At 48.8% G+C, this 17,708-nt stretch overlaps 1 protein-coding gene across 6 annotated transcripts in view; it reads left to right on the top strand.

Annotated features, from left to right (window-relative positions):
* Positions 1 to 17,708, top strand: part of UBAP2L (ubiquitin associated protein 2 like) — a 30,474-nt gene that overhangs the window by 6,117 nt on the left and 6,649 nt on the right. For 4 of the 6 annotated variants that reach the window (XM_039363152.1, XM_039363154.1, XM_039363151.1 and 1 more), the window contains exons 2-19: positions 397 to 526; positions 1,714 to 1,791; positions 2,697 to 2,807; positions 4,608 to 4,782; positions 5,897 to 5,992; positions 6,374 to 6,419; positions 6,946 to 7,055; positions 7,490 to 7,564; positions 9,841 to 9,893; positions 10,005 to 10,090; positions 10,941 to 11,115; positions 11,742 to 11,967; positions 12,775 to 13,040; positions 14,340 to 14,512; positions 15,128 to 15,317; positions 15,934 to 15,988; positions 16,228 to 16,405; positions 17,315 to 17,387. In XM_039363152.1, the coding sequence (XP_039219086.1) occupies positions 437 to 526; positions 1,714 to 1,791; positions 2,697 to 2,807; positions 4,608 to 4,782; positions 5,897 to 5,992; positions 6,374 to 6,419; positions 6,946 to 7,055; positions 7,490 to 7,564; positions 9,841 to 9,893; positions 10,005 to 10,090; positions 10,941 to 11,115; positions 11,742 to 11,967; positions 12,775 to 13,040; positions 14,340 to 14,512; positions 15,128 to 15,317; positions 15,934 to 15,988; positions 16,228 to 16,405; positions 17,315 to 17,387 (2,256 nt within the window). In that variant the 5' untranslated portion in view covers positions 397 to 436. The remainder of the gene's footprint in view (positions 1 to 396; positions 527 to 1,713; positions 1,792 to 2,696; positions 2,808 to 4,607; positions 4,783 to 5,896; positions 5,993 to 6,373; positions 6,420 to 6,945; positions 7,056 to 7,489; positions 7,565 to 9,840; positions 9,894 to 10,004; positions 10,091 to 10,940; positions 11,116 to 11,741; positions 11,968 to 12,774; positions 13,041 to 14,339; positions 14,513 to 15,127; positions 15,318 to 15,933; positions 15,989 to 16,227; positions 16,406 to 17,314; positions 17,388 to 17,708) is intronic. The other 2 variants (XM_039363153.1, XM_039363156.1) reach the window with 2 other exon arrangements.

Raw genomic sequence — 17,708 nt, 5'->3', positions numbered from 1 at the left:
AGTTACAGCAGCACTGAAAAAAGTGACTTGTGACCGTTTTTCCCATTTACGACCGTGGCAGCATCCCTGTGGTCACAGGATCAAAATTTGGACACTTGGAAACTGGCGTGTACTTAATGACGGTTGCAGTGTCCCCGGGGTCACCTGGTCCCCTTTTTGCAACCTTGTAACAGATTCAGTTAACAATCACGTTACTAACTTAACAGCTGCAAAGAGTCACTTAACAGCTGGCAAGTCTGGTCGTAAAGTGGGCAGAAGCGCTTAGCAGTGGAAATTTTGGGTTAAATTGCCGTAGTTAGGTCGAGGATTACCTGTAAGCGCCTGGGTCGATCGTGTGAAAGGCGTCATTGTTGGCTCTTGATTTTAACACCCCTCTCTCTTTTTTTTAATTTGCAGATTTCTGCCTTGTAAATACTGTTATTTGTATATACTGTAAATGATGACATCGGTGGGCACCAACCGAGCCCGGGGAAGCTGGGAGCAGACACAAACACAGACCCAGGCACAGCACAAGCAGAGGCCACAGGTGAGGGCGGAGCAAGCAGCCTCCCTGGAAACTGGGCGGCCGCCCCCCCTCCCCCAAGTGTGTGTGTGTGTGTGTGTGTGTGTGTGTGTGTGTGTGTGTGTGGTGGAGGGTGACCAGTCTCTCCTTGCTCTTTCGGTTGTGACTCTGGCCCTAACGTCTTCCTGGGGAGACAAAGGTGCTTTCTCCACCTTTGTTTGCTCTTAGCAGGAAGCTGAACTGAGGAGGGAGGGTGGAGCTTGGCCTTTGTGGAGGAAGCCAGGGAGAATAGCTGGCAGGGAAGGTGCCAGGAAGAGTCACACTTCACCCCCCCTCTTCCTTTCTTAGCCAATTGTACCCAAGCATCTGGTTACCCTGGCAATCAGACTCCAGCCGGGTGGGTAAAAATCTGATATTTGATTCCTTGCAAGGGTTTGCCGCACCGTTTGTCTTGTCGTTTGTCGGGATCCATTTGAGGGAGTGATTAGTATTCATTAGTATTCATTATTTTTAGAAATAAGGTGGTGAATGCACCTAATCCTCCTCCCTCTTCTTTTCCCCACAACGACAACCCTCTGAGGTGGAATGGGCTGAGAGAGAAGGATTGGCCCAAAGTCACCTAGCTGGCTTTCATGACTAATAAGGAACTAGAACTCACCGTCTCAATCTCCTGGCGATTGACCCAAAGTCATCCAACCAGCTTTCCCTCCTAAGGCAGGACTTGAACTCAGAATCCTTTCGCTTCCTAGCCTAGTGCCTTAGCCTCTAGACCAAACAGGGAAGCCAAGGACTCGTTACACTAAGCTGGGATCAATTTGGTTTTTAAACCTGGGTTCGGTTTAACCGCTGGTTTTGCCCGCTAGCGGCAGGAAGCTTACCAGGTTTGCTTTACAGCCACGTGTAACAACTCTGTAATTTGCTTAATGATCTTGGTGACTCACTTTACCACCGTAAAAACGGTCATAAAATCAGATCCTCGTAGAAGCCTGCGATTTGTGGGCCATTTTTTAAGATTTTCAGAACCCACATCTTGGGCTGGGAAGGGGCTTCCCCTGGAACTCAGATCCTCTCTCTGCCCCAGAGAGTTGACAGCCCCTCACCTGAGCAGTTAGAACTTACTTACCTGCCTCCCTCCACCTTTCTCCTTTTGGACACGGCCTCCCCGAAAAGTCAACCTTCTCCTTTTCTCTTCCTGGTCTTTTTCTTCCCAGGCCACTGCGGAGCAAATTCGACTTGCGCAGATGATCTCGGACCACAACGACGCCGACTTTGAGGAAAAAGTGAAACAAGTAAGAGGCGGGGGGGTCTTCCCACAGGTGGTCCTCAGCTTACAACCCTTCCGTTTAGCAACCGTTCGGAGTTGAAACGGCACTAAAAATGATTTATGACTATTTTTCGCTTACGATTGTTTTAGCATCTCCACAGTTGTGTAGTCAAAAATTGGATGCTTGGCAACCGGCCTGTATTTACGATGGTCGCAGCATCCCTGGGGTGTGTGTGTCACGTGATTCCCCCCCTTTTTTTGCGACCTTCTGACAAGCAAAGTCAATGGGAAAGCCGGATTCCCGTAACAATTGTATTACTGAGTTAACAACTGCAGTAATTCATGTTAAAAACTGGCCAGGGAGGTCGTAGAGCGGGGCAAAACTACTTAAAAACTGAGCAGTGGAAATTTTGGGCCCAGTTGTATCTTTTATTCATGACATTCCCTGGAGTTGGGACATCCAGTATTAGCCAAAATGGTTCCCTTTTTAGTATTTTATCAGTTCCAAACAAAATCTGTGCCTGCCCTGACGTTTGATTCTGTTTTGTGAGCTCTCCAGCGAATCAAAGGCTAAACGTCCCAGAATAGGAACAGCTTTGAAATGGTTCTTTGCCCTAATTCCAGCTAATAGAGTCACATTGGTTAATTTTTGGCTGGGTCATCCCGCCTCGCTCTTCTGCCTGCCAGTATTTTTTTATTATTATTTGTTTTGCTTGTTTGTTTCTTGGGGAAACAAATGTGCAGGTAGCCAGTGTAAATTTAAAACCGCTGCAGTTTTATTATGTTAGCAAAGGAGGTTAGTAAAAATAGGGACCTTTTTGACATTTTCAAAGCCCAGTGGAAAAAGAGAAGGCTTGCCTCATTAAAATAATTTATGAAGAAGTATTGCAAGAGACCCCCTTCTCATGACGTTTCTTTTTCCCTCTGCAGCTGATCGACATCACAGGCAAGAACCAGGACGAGTGTGTGATCGCACTGCACGACTGCAATGGGGATGTCAACAGAGCCATCAACGTGCTGTTGGAGGGGAACCCAGACACGGTAGTTGTGGGGCTTGGCTAGGGCAGGGGGAGGCTGGCTGGCTGGACCGGCAAGGAGGACACTTGCTTCCAGCCCAGCATGATGTGCAAACCCCATCAAAGCTGAGCTGTGGCTGAAAGCACCTGGGCTCTTTTCATTGCTGGTTTTAAATATGCAGGCAGTCCCCAGTTCATTTAGTGACCATTCAGAGTTACAACAGAACACGGCTCACGACCATTTCCCACCCTTAACGACCGTTGGAAACTTCCCTGTGGTTACGTCATCCAAATTCAGACGCTCGGCAACTGAACTCTTATTTAGGACGGTCGCATTTAGGACGGTTGCGGTGTCATAAATCCCACGATCCCCTTTTGCGACAAAGCCGGATTCGCTTAACGGCCATGTAACCGGCTTAACGACTGCGATGATTCCCTTGGCTAGGAAGGTCGTAAAATGGGGCAAAACCCACTTAACCACCGTCTGGCTGAGCCACAGAAATTTTGGGCTCCACTGTGATCATGGGTGAAGGACTCTCTGTATTCATATTTTAATGTAGATATATTTTTATGCTTGTAAACGGCCCAGAGGGATCTTACGGTAAGCTGGGCAGCCAATAAATTTTACAGATAAATGAATGGTTTCCCTTTTACCAATGAAATGGGCTTTTTTTTTCCCTCCCTCCCTCCCCTTCCCTAAGCTGAACTGGAGTTTGAACTTTGGCTATTCACATGCTGTGCCAAGCCATTAATAAGCAGGCTTGTTATATTACACTCGGGCAGAAGTGACAAAAAAAGGCCTTGCTATAAGAGGATGTATTTGAACTACGTTCCATGTATCTTGAGCGTCTCTCCTCCTAAAACGCTCCCGGCTTCTTTTGTGCACTCAGTAGGTTTCAGGGTAGTTAAAAATGGAAGGAATGTCAAAAAGATCCACGGAGGTTGAATCCATATTTTCACGTCACGGTTCAGATTGTAAAACCACAAATGTCACAGGTTGGGTGGTGCCGACCTCCGTGCAGCCTTTTCAGGGTGAGATGGATTCAAGTCGTCCTTTGAGCCCTGCTGAAAATACAACGTCGGTTTATTGAATTTTGATTTAATTTGATGGACTTGGTGGGAAGCACAGGCTCTTCCTTTGGGACCAGATCATCTCCTTTGTTGTAAAAAAAAAACTCGCTGCCTTTCTTTTCTCCATGCACGCTCCCTGCTTTTTCCCAATTGTTTGGAAATGAGCAGAAAGTGCTGGAAGAGGCTATTCTCATGCAAGTGTTGACTGCTAGGAATCCTGGTTGAGAGAACTATTCTGAAACTGGAAGCCAGTTGAAGTCTTTAATCCCCCGTTGTCCCCTAAACCAGTCTTTGCCCCTTGTAAGGGGTCTGGACTTCAGCTCCCAGAATTCCTCTGGCTGGATGGGGAATTCTGGGAGTTGAAGTCCACACTCCTTACAAGGGGCCAAGATTGAGAAACGCTGTTAAATTAACACTTTATTAAGGAAAGCAGATGTCTATGGAGATTCTCAGTCATCCAGGTCATAGTTATCCCAAAGATGCTTTTCCACAATGCAACTGGACTTCCTTGTTTTTCTTAGAAGATATTTCACTTCTCATCCAGGAAGCTTCTTCCCTTCCATCCAGTCAGAGCCAAAGAAGCTTCTTGGATGTGAAGCGAAACGTCTTCAGAGAAAAACAAGTCCAGTTGCATCGTGGAAAAGCATCTTTGGCATAACGAAAGCAGACACTTCGTCCCGGTGCGTCAGGATTACCGCGTGGAATTATTTTTAATTACTACTTGCTTTTTTCTTTCCTTTTTTTTTTTTTTTAGCACTCCTGGGAAATGGTTGGGAAGAAGAAAGGCGTGTCGGGACAGAAAGACAGTGGACAGACGGAACCCAGCGACGAAGGCAAAGAGAACCACCGGGAAAAAGAGAGGGACTTCAGCCGGCGACGGGGGAGCGGCCTGCCCCGAAGAGGCCGCGGAGCCAGCCGTGGGAGAGAATGTAGGCCCCTGATTCTGCATACAAAGCAATAGACACACCCTCCTGAGGAGGTGCAAAATGTTCCTTTGCAGAATTTGTGACTCCCAAATAGGCCCGCTCTCCTCCATCCCTTCCACCTCTTTCCCAGGAGGTGGCTCTGAGCTTCAGACAGGCCGTGTCCACCCTCGCAGGAAGCCCTCCCACCCCCCCACCCCCCAGATCTCTCCCACCAGGGGGATTGCTAAGAGCAAAGTCAGAACCTTCTAAGCCTTTTTGAAAGATTCCACCCTTCCGTCCTATTTCTGTTCGGAGAGAGAAAGGACATCAAGATGCAGAAAAGCAAAGAGGGGACATTTTGTATTTCCAGATGCCGGTTGCTGTTTCTTCTTCCTTCCTTCCTTCCTTTTATTTATTTATTTATTTTTTTAAGAACTGGAGAGCCATTCTCTCGCAGAATAATATCCAAGCATCCTGGCTGAGAAAGTCACGTGGGTTTTTTTGTTTGGGGGGGGGGGAAATGCCTTGATACAAGTAGTCAGCTGGACTTAAAATTGAGCCCAAATTTATGTGGCTAAATGAGAAACCTGTTCAGTGAGTTTTGCCCCAATTTACGACTTTTCTTGGCCCGGTTCTTAAGTGGATCCCTGCGGTTGTTAAGTTAGGAATCTGGCTTCCCCATGGACTTTGCTTGTCAGAAAGTCCCCAAAGAAGGATCACGGGGCCAGGGGGATGCTGTGACCGTTGTAAGCACGAGGACCGATCACAAATCCCTTTTTTCAGCACTGCTGTATCTTAGGCCGCTAAACAATTGCTGGCCGGTCCAGAACGATCTATAATGTTTATTTCTTGGAGATGGTGTAACTTCACTCTTCTGAAGTCCAGCTTTTAAAGACTTAGAGTGTGCACTGAATGGGTGCAATTCCACACATTCTCTCCTGTTTTGGGGATACGACAGTGTGGCCGTTTTTCCTGGCTGTTGCCGTGTTAAGGCGTGACCAAATCGGTTTTCAACCTGCACCAATGTTGATCAGCGGCTGTGGAGTCTCCCTTTTATTTTTCCTTCACTGTTTCCTTCTCTCTCTGTGTCCTGCGTTCCTCGCTTGCAAATCTCCCAGCGCCTTCTTGTGTTTTGCAGTTCGGGGTCAAGAGAACGGACTGGATGGTAGCAAGACAAGTGGATCTTCGGGCAGAGGCACAGAGAGAGGGCGACGGGGACGTGGGCGAGGCAGAGGTGAGCCAGGGAGCCCCAGTGACTCGTCTCTAGCCCTGCAACAAATCATCTTTATTGGGAAATTTAAGCACAGCAAGGCCCGTAAGAAGGAAAATAGCTCCTTATAGTTGCCACGAAGGAATTTTAATAGGAGCTTTCCCATCCGTGACCTCCTCTCCTCTTCCTTTCTTCTCTTCTCTCTTCCTTCTCTTCTTTTCTCTTCTCTTCTCTTCTCTTCCCTCCCCTCTTCTCTTCCCTCCCCTCTTCTCTTCTCTTCTCTTCTCTGACTTACCTACTAAGACCAACGAAAACTAATCTCTTGTCGCACAGCCTGTTTAAAAGCAGGTGCTGGGTAACCATGAATGTCAAAAGCAGCTAACAGACCGTTTCTTCTATCTTCAGGCGGATCTGGACGACGAGGAGGAAGATTTTCTGCCCAAGGCATGGGGTAAGCTCCCCTCGAAGCGTGTGAGTTGCTTCCGTTTCTGATTGTGGTGGCAATCGGGGGCCAGCCACGTTCCAGGCAGCAGGTGGTTACAATAAAGGAGATTGAGGGTTGAAATGAGGGATCCTCAATGCTTTCTGAGCTCGGCTGTTTTCTTGCCGTCGTTTCACGATCCACAGGAAGGGAGCCACCAGGGAGAAGGCCCTTCTTCCTGGTCCCACAAGCTGGGCCTCCTTAAGAGAGGGTCCCATAACACACACCCTGCCTCCCCCACTCTGGTGGGTCGGTAGATGTCACTGGGACAAAGATGGTCCTTAAAATAACGAGGGAGCCAGCACGGAGGAGGCCCTTCTTCCTGGTCCCGCCCGAAATGAGTTGCAAGATCAGCCGTGCACTCAAAACTATATCCTTGCACTGAATCCGTCTGAAGCCTCCTCACCAGGGACCAGTAACCTATCCTGGCTCAACCTGGAGAACGGCCTCCTTCCAATGTTCCTTTGCTTCTTTCCTTCCTTCCTTCCCCACCCAGGACTTTCAACCCCGCGGACTATGCAGAACCCAGCAGCACGGACGAAAGTTACGGCAATAACAGCAACACGTGGAACAGCACGGGAAGCTTTGAGCCGGACGATGGGACGAGTGAGTGACCGGGGGTTCGGCACTGCCTTGGTGGGGGGGGGGCTGGAGGGGGCGGCGGATCTCCTCCTAAACCGAACGGGGATATGCCTCGGATCACTATCAAAGAAGAGCAAAATGAACATTTATTTTAAAAAAGAAAGAGAGAGAGAGAAAGGGGTCATACGTCCCTCTGTCCATCCCCCCACCGTGTCTAGAACCCGTTTCCCTCTTCCCCTCTTCCTCCATAAAATTTACCCCACGTCGCACCTCCTCCCTTCCCCTGCCCCCTTTAATTTAATTTAATTCCTTTAATTTAATTTGATCAATATCCACAGGTATGGGACGGGGCGGGGGAAGCGGGGCGTCTGGTGGCACCTTTCGAAGTATTTTGACGTTTTACTGTTTTTTGTTTTTTTGTTTTTGTTCTTTTCTTCCTTTACTCTGTTTCATTTCAGGAGTTGATTACATTAGGGGCGAGGGGTCAAATTACCCCCGAAAATTTGACACCGCTCCTGGTACGAGAAATCCAGGTGCACTTAACTGCCCTCGGATCTCTTTTTTTTTTTTTTTAAAAAAACCTTTTTAAAATAAGCTGGAATTTATCTGTGGATATGTTACTGTCTTTGTCTCCCCCCCCCCTTCATCTCTTGCCCTCTCTGGTTTTGTTCACGTAATATTTTTAACATACTCGCCTTGTTGCTTTTACTAACTCGGGCGTTCCTCGTATCTACAGTTTCTTGGGGAGGAATTGACCATGTTTGAGATGAAAATTGGCTTTGATTTCCCAGGCTTATCGATGGCTGTACCATTATGGCTTGGGAACAGATAGTGTGGTTCAAAATGATTAACCTAAAACAGTGTTCCTCAGCCTCACCGGCTGTAAAATGTCGTCTACTTAACGATGAATAAATAAATAAATAAATAAAATTGGGCACCGCTCAAGAACCGTATTGCTTAGCAGAAATGCCAGTCTTGAGGACGACCTGTGTTTTTAATTGGTTTCCTTAGACAGGATGTAGTCAGAACTCTTGGTGGATCTGCTGGGAACGATCCAGATTTCCACCAGTGGATCCCAACGTATCTCAATGGGTCGAAATTGGATTCACATTGTGCTAAGTCCCTGGGCCAATTTTTTCGGTCGCCTCCCAAGCTGTAGGAATCTGGCTGTTGGATTTTCAGTTGGGCACTCTTTTTCCCAACAATGCAAAAACACTTTCTGGGGTATATAAACAAATAGGTTTTCCCCATCAAGTCTTCTAAATTTCCTAAAGCCAACCTCCACGGTGCCTACAATGTATGACCCACCTAGAATTGGAAAACCTAACCAGGTCCTGAGCTTCAGAGAGCTCCTGGCTGCCGGATAGCTTTCCTGCAAGTACACCAGTGCTAACTTAACACAAAAACACAAAAAACACCTGGAGATTTAGCAAAGGGTCAGGGTAACGGACCTTCTGGGTATCCATTGCTTGATAAAAAACCTCCCAAAGGTTAATCTGCCTCTCTTTAGACATTCTTCACTGCCTCTCTCCTTCTGCCTGACCCTGTTAATTGACCCGCAGTGGGGCTAGGCAGTGGGGAGGGGGGGGGGAGGAATGGCAGAAACTAGGTTGTGTTTTTTTGTGCACGTTTTTTTTTTTAAACGACCCAGAGTCTTTTGTGTGATTTTCCTTCCTGCTGCCCTTTTCCTGGACCTTGAAATGAACTTCTGAAAGTTTATCTACTGGAAAGGGGTTTAGTCTGTCAGCCGTGAAACTATCCAGGGATTCGAACCAGGATGTGGGCGTTCTCAGTCCGATGTGCTGAAAGGAGACACTCACCGACACTAACTGGAGGTGTTTGTGTGTTTTGGCCACCTTCCTGTTTATGGGGAGAAGGCCAAACCAGTTTCATTTTGTGGGGCGGATAATCTTACACGTATTCCTCACAGGAAGAGGAGGATGGCTATAATTTATCCATATACCTATGCATACCACGAAAAAAAACAAAATAAAACCCCACACCAATTTTGTTCTTAAGCTTAGAAGTGTCCAGAGGGCAGAGATGCTTGCTGCCCTGCTGCCCTTGATCGTGGGAGAAATTAGAAAGAAAGTTCATTTTAGAAGACTGGGAAGCAAACAGAGTTGGCAGCTAGCTTAGACTTTGGGATGGTTGGATCTTGATTCGATCTAGATGATTATATCTAGCTTAGATGATTAGATGTAGCTTAGAATTGGGGATAGTTAGATCTTGATTCGATCTAGATGACTAGATGTAGCTTAGAATTGGGGATGGTTAGATCTTGATTAGATCTAGATGATTATGTGTAGCTTAGATGACTAGATGTAGCTTAGAACTGGGGATAGTTAGATCTTGATTGGATCTAGATGACCAGATCCAGCTTAGATTTGGGGATGGCTAGATCTTGATTGGATCTAGATGACTAGATCCAGCTTAGACCTGGGGATGCTTAGATCTTGATTAGATCTAGATGATTGGATTTAGCTTAGAAATGGGGATAATTCAGTCTTTCCAGAGGGATGTGAGTTACATGTCAGGTCCAAAAAACGAAGTCCCTGTCCCCCTAGGTGGTTCCAGGGTCCAGCCTCTTTGCTTTGGTGGTGGCCAGGGAGGGGGATTGTGTGTTGAGCTGCTGTGCCCCTGCCTCTCTCTGCCCTCTCCCCCCCCCAGCTTCTGTCTGTCTGGGCAAGGATCACCAGCCTGCTTAGCTCTTTGCCTTGCTCTTTGAAATCTCCCTCCTCCTCCTCCTCTGTTGTGTAACCGGGGCTTCAACTCACTCTCATCTCACCCTTGATCTCTTGCTTGACAGGTGCGTGGAGGACAGCAACGGAGGAGTGGGGGACCGAGGACTGGAATGAAGATGTAGGTAACCCCCCCCCCCTCCCACCAGTTCCTTTTTTTAACTTTCTGCTTCATGAACTTTGGGCAGGCTTCATTGCGTGCTTTTCTCTCTCTCCTCCCCCCCCCCCCCAGCTTTCGGAAACGAAGATCTTCACTGCCTCCAACGTCTCCTCGGTGCCGCTGCCTGTGGAAAACGTGACCATCACAGCTGGACAGAGGTGATTCCTTATGTCACTCGGTATATTATAAATGGTGGCGGTCCTTGGTGCTCTCTGAGCTCGGTTTGCTTTCTCACAGACCTTTCGTGACCAGACTAGTTAACATCATCAGCGTGAGATTTGCGGAGTGGAGGAGGACTGTGAGGTCCTCAGTGCTCTCTGAGTTTGGTAGGGTTTTTTTGCAGACATTTCACGACCCAATTAGATAACATCATGAGAGCTAGCAGGGAGGGGGGTTTCCAGCGGGGGGGAGGAGAGGACTGTGGGGTCCTTGGTGCTCTCTGAGCTGGGATGTTTTCTTGCAGACATTTCATGACCCAACTAGGGAACGTCATCGATGCTTAGAAGGGAGTGGGGTTTGCTCTCTTTTTTAATTTAGCTCTTTTAAGAGCACAGAACCCTTCCCTTCTAAGATGATGTTCCCTAGTTGGGTCATGAAACGTCTGCAAGAAAACATCTCAGCTTAGAGAGCGCCAAGGACTAGAGTTCTCCTCCTCCTCCTTGCAAACCCTCCTCCCTTCTAGCATTGATGAGGTTCCCTAGTTGGGTCATGAAATGTCTGCAAGAAAACAACCCCACAATTCCTCCTCCTCCTCCTCCTCCCCCTCCTCCTCCTCCTCCTCGCAAACCCTACTTCCTTCTAAGCACTGATGATGTTGCCTAGTTGGGTCATGAAACGTCTGCAAGGAAACATCCCAACTTAACACCAAGACCCCACAGTTCAGCCCTGAGCCACAGATAATCTCTTCTGTCGTTAACATTTTGGGCATTTATTTATTGGATCAATCGATTTGTATAGCCCCCCTCCTCCACCATCTCAAGAAGTGACCCCCGGTGTTTTCCCGTCTAGAATCGATCTTGCAGTGCTCTTAGGAAAGACACCTTCCTCGCTGGAAAACGAATCGCCCAGCGTGGATTCCTCCCAAGCGCCGCCGACGCTCAACCAGCCCCTGGTGTTCAGCAATTCCAAGCAAACCACCATCTCTCAGTCCAGTTCGGCAAACACCTTCCCCCACCACGGCATGGTAAGCAAACGGCCCGGGCCCTTTTTGAGTTTCTCAATAAAATAAAGTTAAGAAATCCCAAATCCTCCAGAACGTCAGAGTCTTTCTCCCTGGCTTAGGCAACCTCTGAAACTCAAGAGGGTCTTTGTGGGGTGTTTTTAGTTTGATTTCTTGGAAGGAACGGGGTCTTGAAGTTGAGAAATTTTATTCAATGTGCCCGTTTTTGGATTTAGTCAGCTAAACTGAGGTTAGAGTTGGCTCTGAGGGCACAGATAATAATTGTATTGGTATATAATTTTATGAAGAAAGCCGGCAGCCTGGAAAGCCAGCAGCCCAGATTTGAACTGGCTCCTGCCAATCCAGCAATTCAAAAGCAGGCAAATGCGAGTAGATAAATAGGTACCGCTTCGGCGGGAAGGTAACCCTTCCACTCTCTGTGATGTCATGCTGGCCACATGACCGAGGAAATGTCTTCAGACAGCGCTGACTCAACGGCCTTGAAACGGAGTTGAGCCCCACTCCTAGAATCGGCAGCAGCTAGCAGAGTAAAATCCGCAGGGATTCCTATCCCCCCTTTTTTAAAGTCCTCTCTGATGGGGCTGAGAATCCGGATTGAGTAGGACTCAGCCTCCTTTTCCCCGCTTCAGGTCAGCGTGCTGGGAAAGGGCTTCAGCGAAGTGGGGGAGGGGAAGAGCAGCAGCAGTACCACCACCACCACCACAACCGGCTCTCAGTTCCTGGAGCAGTTCAAGACCGCCCAGGCCCTGGCCCAGCTGGCGGCCCAACATCCACAGCCGTCTGGAAGCAGCAACGCGGCCTCCTCCTGGGATATCGGCAGCAGCACGGGCCAGTCCTCCTCCCTTGTGCAGTATGGTAAGAGGTTCCAGGGGTGGGTGAGCATAAGAGAGGAGCGGTAACGGGGGTGTGGAAAGGGCCTTAAGAGATGGGGAGGAGACACTGCCCGGGGAACAGACAGAAAAGAGACCACCGAGCCCTCGGCTAAATAACGGGTGGAAAAAGGATCAGAAGGGACCCCATCTTGTTTCTCAGACTGTAAAAGAGGCAGGGGGTAGAATCGTAATTTCAGACCTGCAAGCTTCTGGCAAAGTAGCCTTACAATAAACTAGAACTATCTGCGTGGTGAATGGCCTTGGGAGACGGGGAAGGGGAGCAGAGAAGAGATTGCTGAGCCCTCAGCTGTGCAATGGGTAGAGAAAGAGGCACAGAGCGAACCGTCTTCTAGTTTCTCGTAAAAGTGACGGCGGGAGATTTGCACCTGCAAGCTTCTGGCTAAGTAGCCCTTACAATGAAGTAGAATTAATTCATCGGTGTGGTCTGCCTCGGAAGGCTGACAGGAGCTGGGAGAAAAGGCAGTGAAGGGTTTTGTAATAAGTTGCTCGGGGCTGGCTTGGGTCCTACCTGTCCAGTGTCAACACACAGTGACTTGCTCTACAGCACCCCCCCATCACATCCAGATGTTTGGTCTGAGGGACCTCTTTGTTTTCTTCGCCTTCCTCGCAGGGAAGGGGAGCCTTGTGCCAACGGACAGGAGAACACCAACTGTTTATTTTCACTGAAGATAATTCTTAAAATTAAAATTATTGTGGTTCCTATTAATGCTCTTTCTCTCTCTCTCTCTCTCTCTCTCTCTCTCTCTCTCTCTCTCTCTCTCTCCCGCAGATCTAAAGAACTCCTCCGAATCGGCGGTGCACAGCCCATTCGCCAAGCGGCAGGCCTTCGCCCCCACCTCCACCATGATGGAAGTGTTCCTCCAGGAGAAGCAGCCGGTGGCCACGGCCTCCTCCATCTCGGCTCCACCACCCCCGTCCTCCCCCCTGGCCACCAAAACCAACCCGGTCTCCCAGATGTCCCCGGACTCCTCCAGCCCTCAGCCGGCGCAGCAAAAATTAAAACAACAGAAGAAGAAGGCCTCCTTAACATCAAAGGTGAGAGAGCAGAAGAGGGGGACAGGGAGCCCTTTGAAATTGGACCTGTTGTCCCCCTTTGGGGGGTGGAGGTGGAGATGACATGGACCCCAAAATTCTGGTCTCAGGCTGGCTCACTAGTCCACCCCTTGGGTTCCCCTAAGGCAGCAGTTCCCAACCGGGGGTGCGAGACGATATTCCAGGGGGTGCAAAAACTTGGATTTACAAGTTTCAAAATTATCGTGTATGTGCATAACCAGGTATTACTTTTGTAAGGCCTGCGAGACTATATCAGAAGCGTTCTAGAAAAGGTTGGGAACTGCTGCTCTAAGGTGACAAAGTCCACACACATCTTAAAGTTGTTGCGGTTGAGAAATGCTTCTCTAGGCTAAGGGGGGGCCCTACCTCAAATCCTGGGGCCGCAGCCATGCTTCAGCTTGGCCTCTGCGCTCCTTTAACAACTGACAACTTTAACGCAGTCGAATGGGGAAATCAGGGAAACGATGCAATGAATTTAATCCCTTTTAAATTGAAGTTCCTGCCTCGCAAGCACTTGATTTAGTAGGAATGTTTCCCGGCAAGTGTGGTTTTTTGGGGGGAGTGATCTGGCCTTAGAGCAGCCGCATGCCAGTAGACCCTTTTGGGCTCGGATGTAGCCTTAAAGGGGGGACAGTGCATGCCACAGCAAACGCCAGGATCACGGGCAAATTCGCTGGGGCAGCTGCACAGCTACTCGTGATGCCTGAACAAGCCTGTTCTTTGGTGCCAAATTCGTCAGCGTTAGAAGGTTTAGACCCTGTTGTATTTATTAAGATTATTAAGAGAGAGATGGGATAGATAGATAGATAGATAGATAGATAGATAGATAGATAGATAGATAGATAGATAGATAGATGAGATAGAGATGAGATAGACAGAAAGATAAAGATAGATAGAAATAGATAGATAGACAAGCTAAAGATATTAGATAAACAGATAGAAAGATAGATAGATGAGATAGAAGGATAGAGATAATAGATTAGATAGATATAGATAGATTAAAAGAAAGAACTAGAGATTGATAGATGATAGAGATAGTGATAAAAGATAGATGATGGATATAGACAGATTAAGAGATAGAGTGATGGAGAGAGTGATTAGAGAGAGAGATTGATGATGGAGGTAGTGATAAGAGAGATAGCAGTAATAAGATGAAACCTCAGCTTTTTAAGTTTACATAATAATAATAATATATACTAGCTGTTTCTATAACTACAAATCGGTTTAATCAGCCAAAGCCCAAACCTTCCGTCTCAAACCGAACCGTCTCGTCCTCCCCAGATCCCTGCTCTGGCGGTGGAGATGCCCGGCTCGGCAGACATTTCGGGACTCAACTTGCAATTCGGGGCTTTGCAGTTTGGCTCGGAGCCCGTCCTCTCCGACTACGAAGCCCCCCCTGCCACGAGCACCACTGTCAGCCAGCCTCCCAACAGCCTCTACACGAGCACAGCAAGGTGAACCACAAACCACACTCACAACGAGGGGCCCGGCGGTGCTGTAGGTATCGGTTAGGTAGGATCAAGGCTCAGTTGCAGACGGGGCATCTCTCTCCCTTTTTTAAAAAAATATATATATATAGTTTCGAATAAAAGAAAAGTTGTTAAATAGTCACAACGTGTTTAAGTGAATCGGGTAATCCCCCTTGACTTTGCTCGTCAGAAGGTCGCACAAGGGGATCACCCTACACCCACACACACACCCTGTGACACTGCAACCGTCATAAATGTGAGTCGTTGGCCAAGCCTGTGAATTTTAATCACCTGACTACGGGTCCGTTGCAACAGTCGTAAGTCTGAAAAATGGCCCTAAGTCGTTTTTTTTCAGCGATGTTGTAAACTTCGGACAATCACTAAACGAGGACTACCTGTAGGGAGAAGGAACCCTAAGCCCCACCAGCGGAGACCCCTAAAAGTAGAACGTGGTGGAAACGATGCCCGGGGAGTTTATATTTGTCTCTTGGGGTCCGTGGCAGGACTGGCAGTGGCACAGCCAGCCCTGGTTCTGGATCCCTTCTGGGACCTGCGATCTCCTCCGCTCACTTTGTCTTTCTCTCCGTCTCCCCTTCCTAGCGAGTCTCTGTCCAGCATTTCCTCCAACAAGACCCAAGAGCCGGCGTTCCCAAGTGGCAGCATGCCTACAGCAACGTATACCTCCCAGAACAGTGCTCAGGGACCACTGTACGAGCAGAGATCCACTCAGACCCGGCGGTACCCCAACTCCATTTCGTCCTCGCCCCAAAAAGATTTGAGCCAGGCCAAGGTAAGCCAGAGATCTCGGACGTCAGACGCACAACAGCTTAAATCCTGGAGATGGAGAATGCCAGAGCAGGACAGCTGGTTTGGCGTAGCAGTTAAGGTGTTGGTCTGGAAACCAGGCGACAGTTGAGTTCTAGTCCCGCCTTAGATAGGAAAGCCAGCTTAGACATGAAAGTTGAGTGATTTGGGGCTTAAAAAGTTGAGCGATTAAAGACTTCTGGATAACTTTGGACCAGTCACTAGGGAGTTCTAGTTCCATTTTAGCCATGAAAGCCATCTGGGTGACTTGGGGCTAGTCACCAGGAGACGGTGAGTTCTAGTCTCACTTTAGGCACGAAAGCCAACTTGGTGACTTTCAGCCAGTTCCTCCCTCTCTCTCTCTCAGCCCAACCCACCTCACAGGGTCGTTGTGGGGAAAATAGGAGGAAAGAGTGTTTAGATACACTCACCACCTTACGTTACTCCTAAAATACGAAAAGGTGGGATAAAAATATCTTCAGAAATAATGTCTGCATTTCAAGAGTCGGCTCTTAGCAGGGAAGCTGCTGACGTTTTCAAGCCTGCAAGACACAAACCTCTCCTACTTGCTGACCCGTTTTTTTTCTCGTCCTTTTCTCTAGAACGGCTTCAGCTCGGTGCCACCTACGCAGTTGCAAACCACCCAGGCAACTGAAGGTAAAAGCCCCCTTGCTTGGGCATGTGAGGGGTGGGCAGCACGGTACCCCTTTCCCAACCTGGCCTGAACTTGTCACTTCGGCACGCCTCCGGGAGTGAGTGTGCTGAGCTGACCGGGAAGGTGTGAGGGCAAGATCCCCTCCCTCTCTTTCGTTGCTTGCTCTTCTTCCTTTTCACTGCTGAGGGATCTGCCTCTTCAACCCCCTCCCCTCCTTTCTCTCCTGGCTCCCCCCCACCAGGTTCCGCCGGGTCTGCTGTCAAATCCGACTCCCCTTCGGCCCCCAGCATCACAGCCCCCCTGAGCGACCCCGTGTCGGCCGCATCCCTGCTGACCACAGCCACCCAGCATTCCTCCGGGCTCAGCAGCCTGAACCACGCCGAGGAGCTCTCAAACACAGTTGCCACGCAACACAGCAGGTACCGGCGAGATTGGGGGTGTGTGCCAACGAGCCCCTCCCTCCCCTTCCATGCCTGTTTACCCATGGAGCCCTTTGTTAACTTTGTTAGCCAGGTGTCTTTGTGGCTTCTGGGCCAAAACTCCTCCAGCTATTGTAGACCAAAAGCGAGGCCAAAAAACCCCCCTATAAAGCAGGGGTCTTCAAACTTGGCCCTTTTATGACTTGTGGCCTTCAACTCCCAGAATTCCCAGTGTGCCTGGCTGAGGAATTCTAGGAGTTGAAGTCCACAAGTCGTGAAAGGGCCAAGTTTGAAGACCCCTGCTATAAATATCAAGCTTTAGAGCAGACCTGCTTGATTTCATCTCTCTGGCCTGCGAGGATTGCTTTTATAAACAGTCCTCGGCTTATGATGATTCGTTTAGTGACGGTTCAAAGTTACAACGGCATGACTCGGGACCGTTTTTCACACTTAACGACCGTTGCAGCCTCCACGCGGTCCCATGATCAAATTCAGACACTCGACACCTGACTCGTATTTGCAACAGTTGCAGTGTCCCGGGGTCATGTTATTCCCCCCCCCTTTTGTGACCTTCCCAAGCAAAGTCTGGAGGGGGAAGTCGGATCCACTTAATGACCGTGTGATTAACTTGAACAACGGTGGCGATTCACTTAACTGTGGCGAGAAAGGTCATAAAATGGGAACAAACTCACACGACATTGTGGTTCGTAAGGTGAGGACTACCCGTATTAAGACAGGACAGTCCCAGATTGTAGCATGCACAGCAGAGAAACGACGCGGGGGGGGGGAGGAGGGTCTTGGTTTGATTTCCCTGGAGAACCCGTGTCGGATAAACCTAGTTTATTTATAATTGTGAACCTGGGAAACTCTGAAATGTTGGTTGACCAACATTGCTGTTTCCTTCCGCAGTACCTTACCCGCCCAACAGAACAGCCTCTCTTCTGCAACCTGCTCTGGTCGCACGTCAACTTCGACTCTCTTGGTGAGTGGGGGTCCTAAAAGGTCATCTCCACCCTCCCTTTTGGTGCCTTGTCCCTCCTGGCCTGGAATTGGACAGGAGAGACAAGGCACCCAATTAAATCCCAGTTGCAGCTACGTAGATCTCCAGAATTGGCAAGGGTGGATTGAGCTAATAGAATACTTGTTGCTCGTTATCAAACTGTGGGGTACTTGGTGCTCCCTGAGCGTTGTGATTCTCTTGCAGACGTTTCATGACCCAGCTAGGTAACATCACCAGTGCTGACCAGTGTGGGCTTTGCCCTCCATTTATATACAGTAGCTTGCTCTGCAAATGTCGGGGTTG

The sequence above is a fragment of the Crotalus tigris genome, unplaced genomic scaffold (genome assembly GCF_016545835.1).
Source record: "Crotalus tigris isolate CLP2741 ecotype Arizona unplaced genomic scaffold, ASM1654583v1 scf7180000019553.37968852642:3898890, whole genome shotgun sequence".
In the NCBI taxonomy this organism is placed as follows: domain Eukaryota; kingdom Metazoa; phylum Chordata; class Lepidosauria; order Squamata; family Viperidae; genus Crotalus; species Crotalus tigris.
Note: the sequence above shows the minus strand (reverse complement) of the source record. Positions and strands in the feature narration are given on the sequence as shown.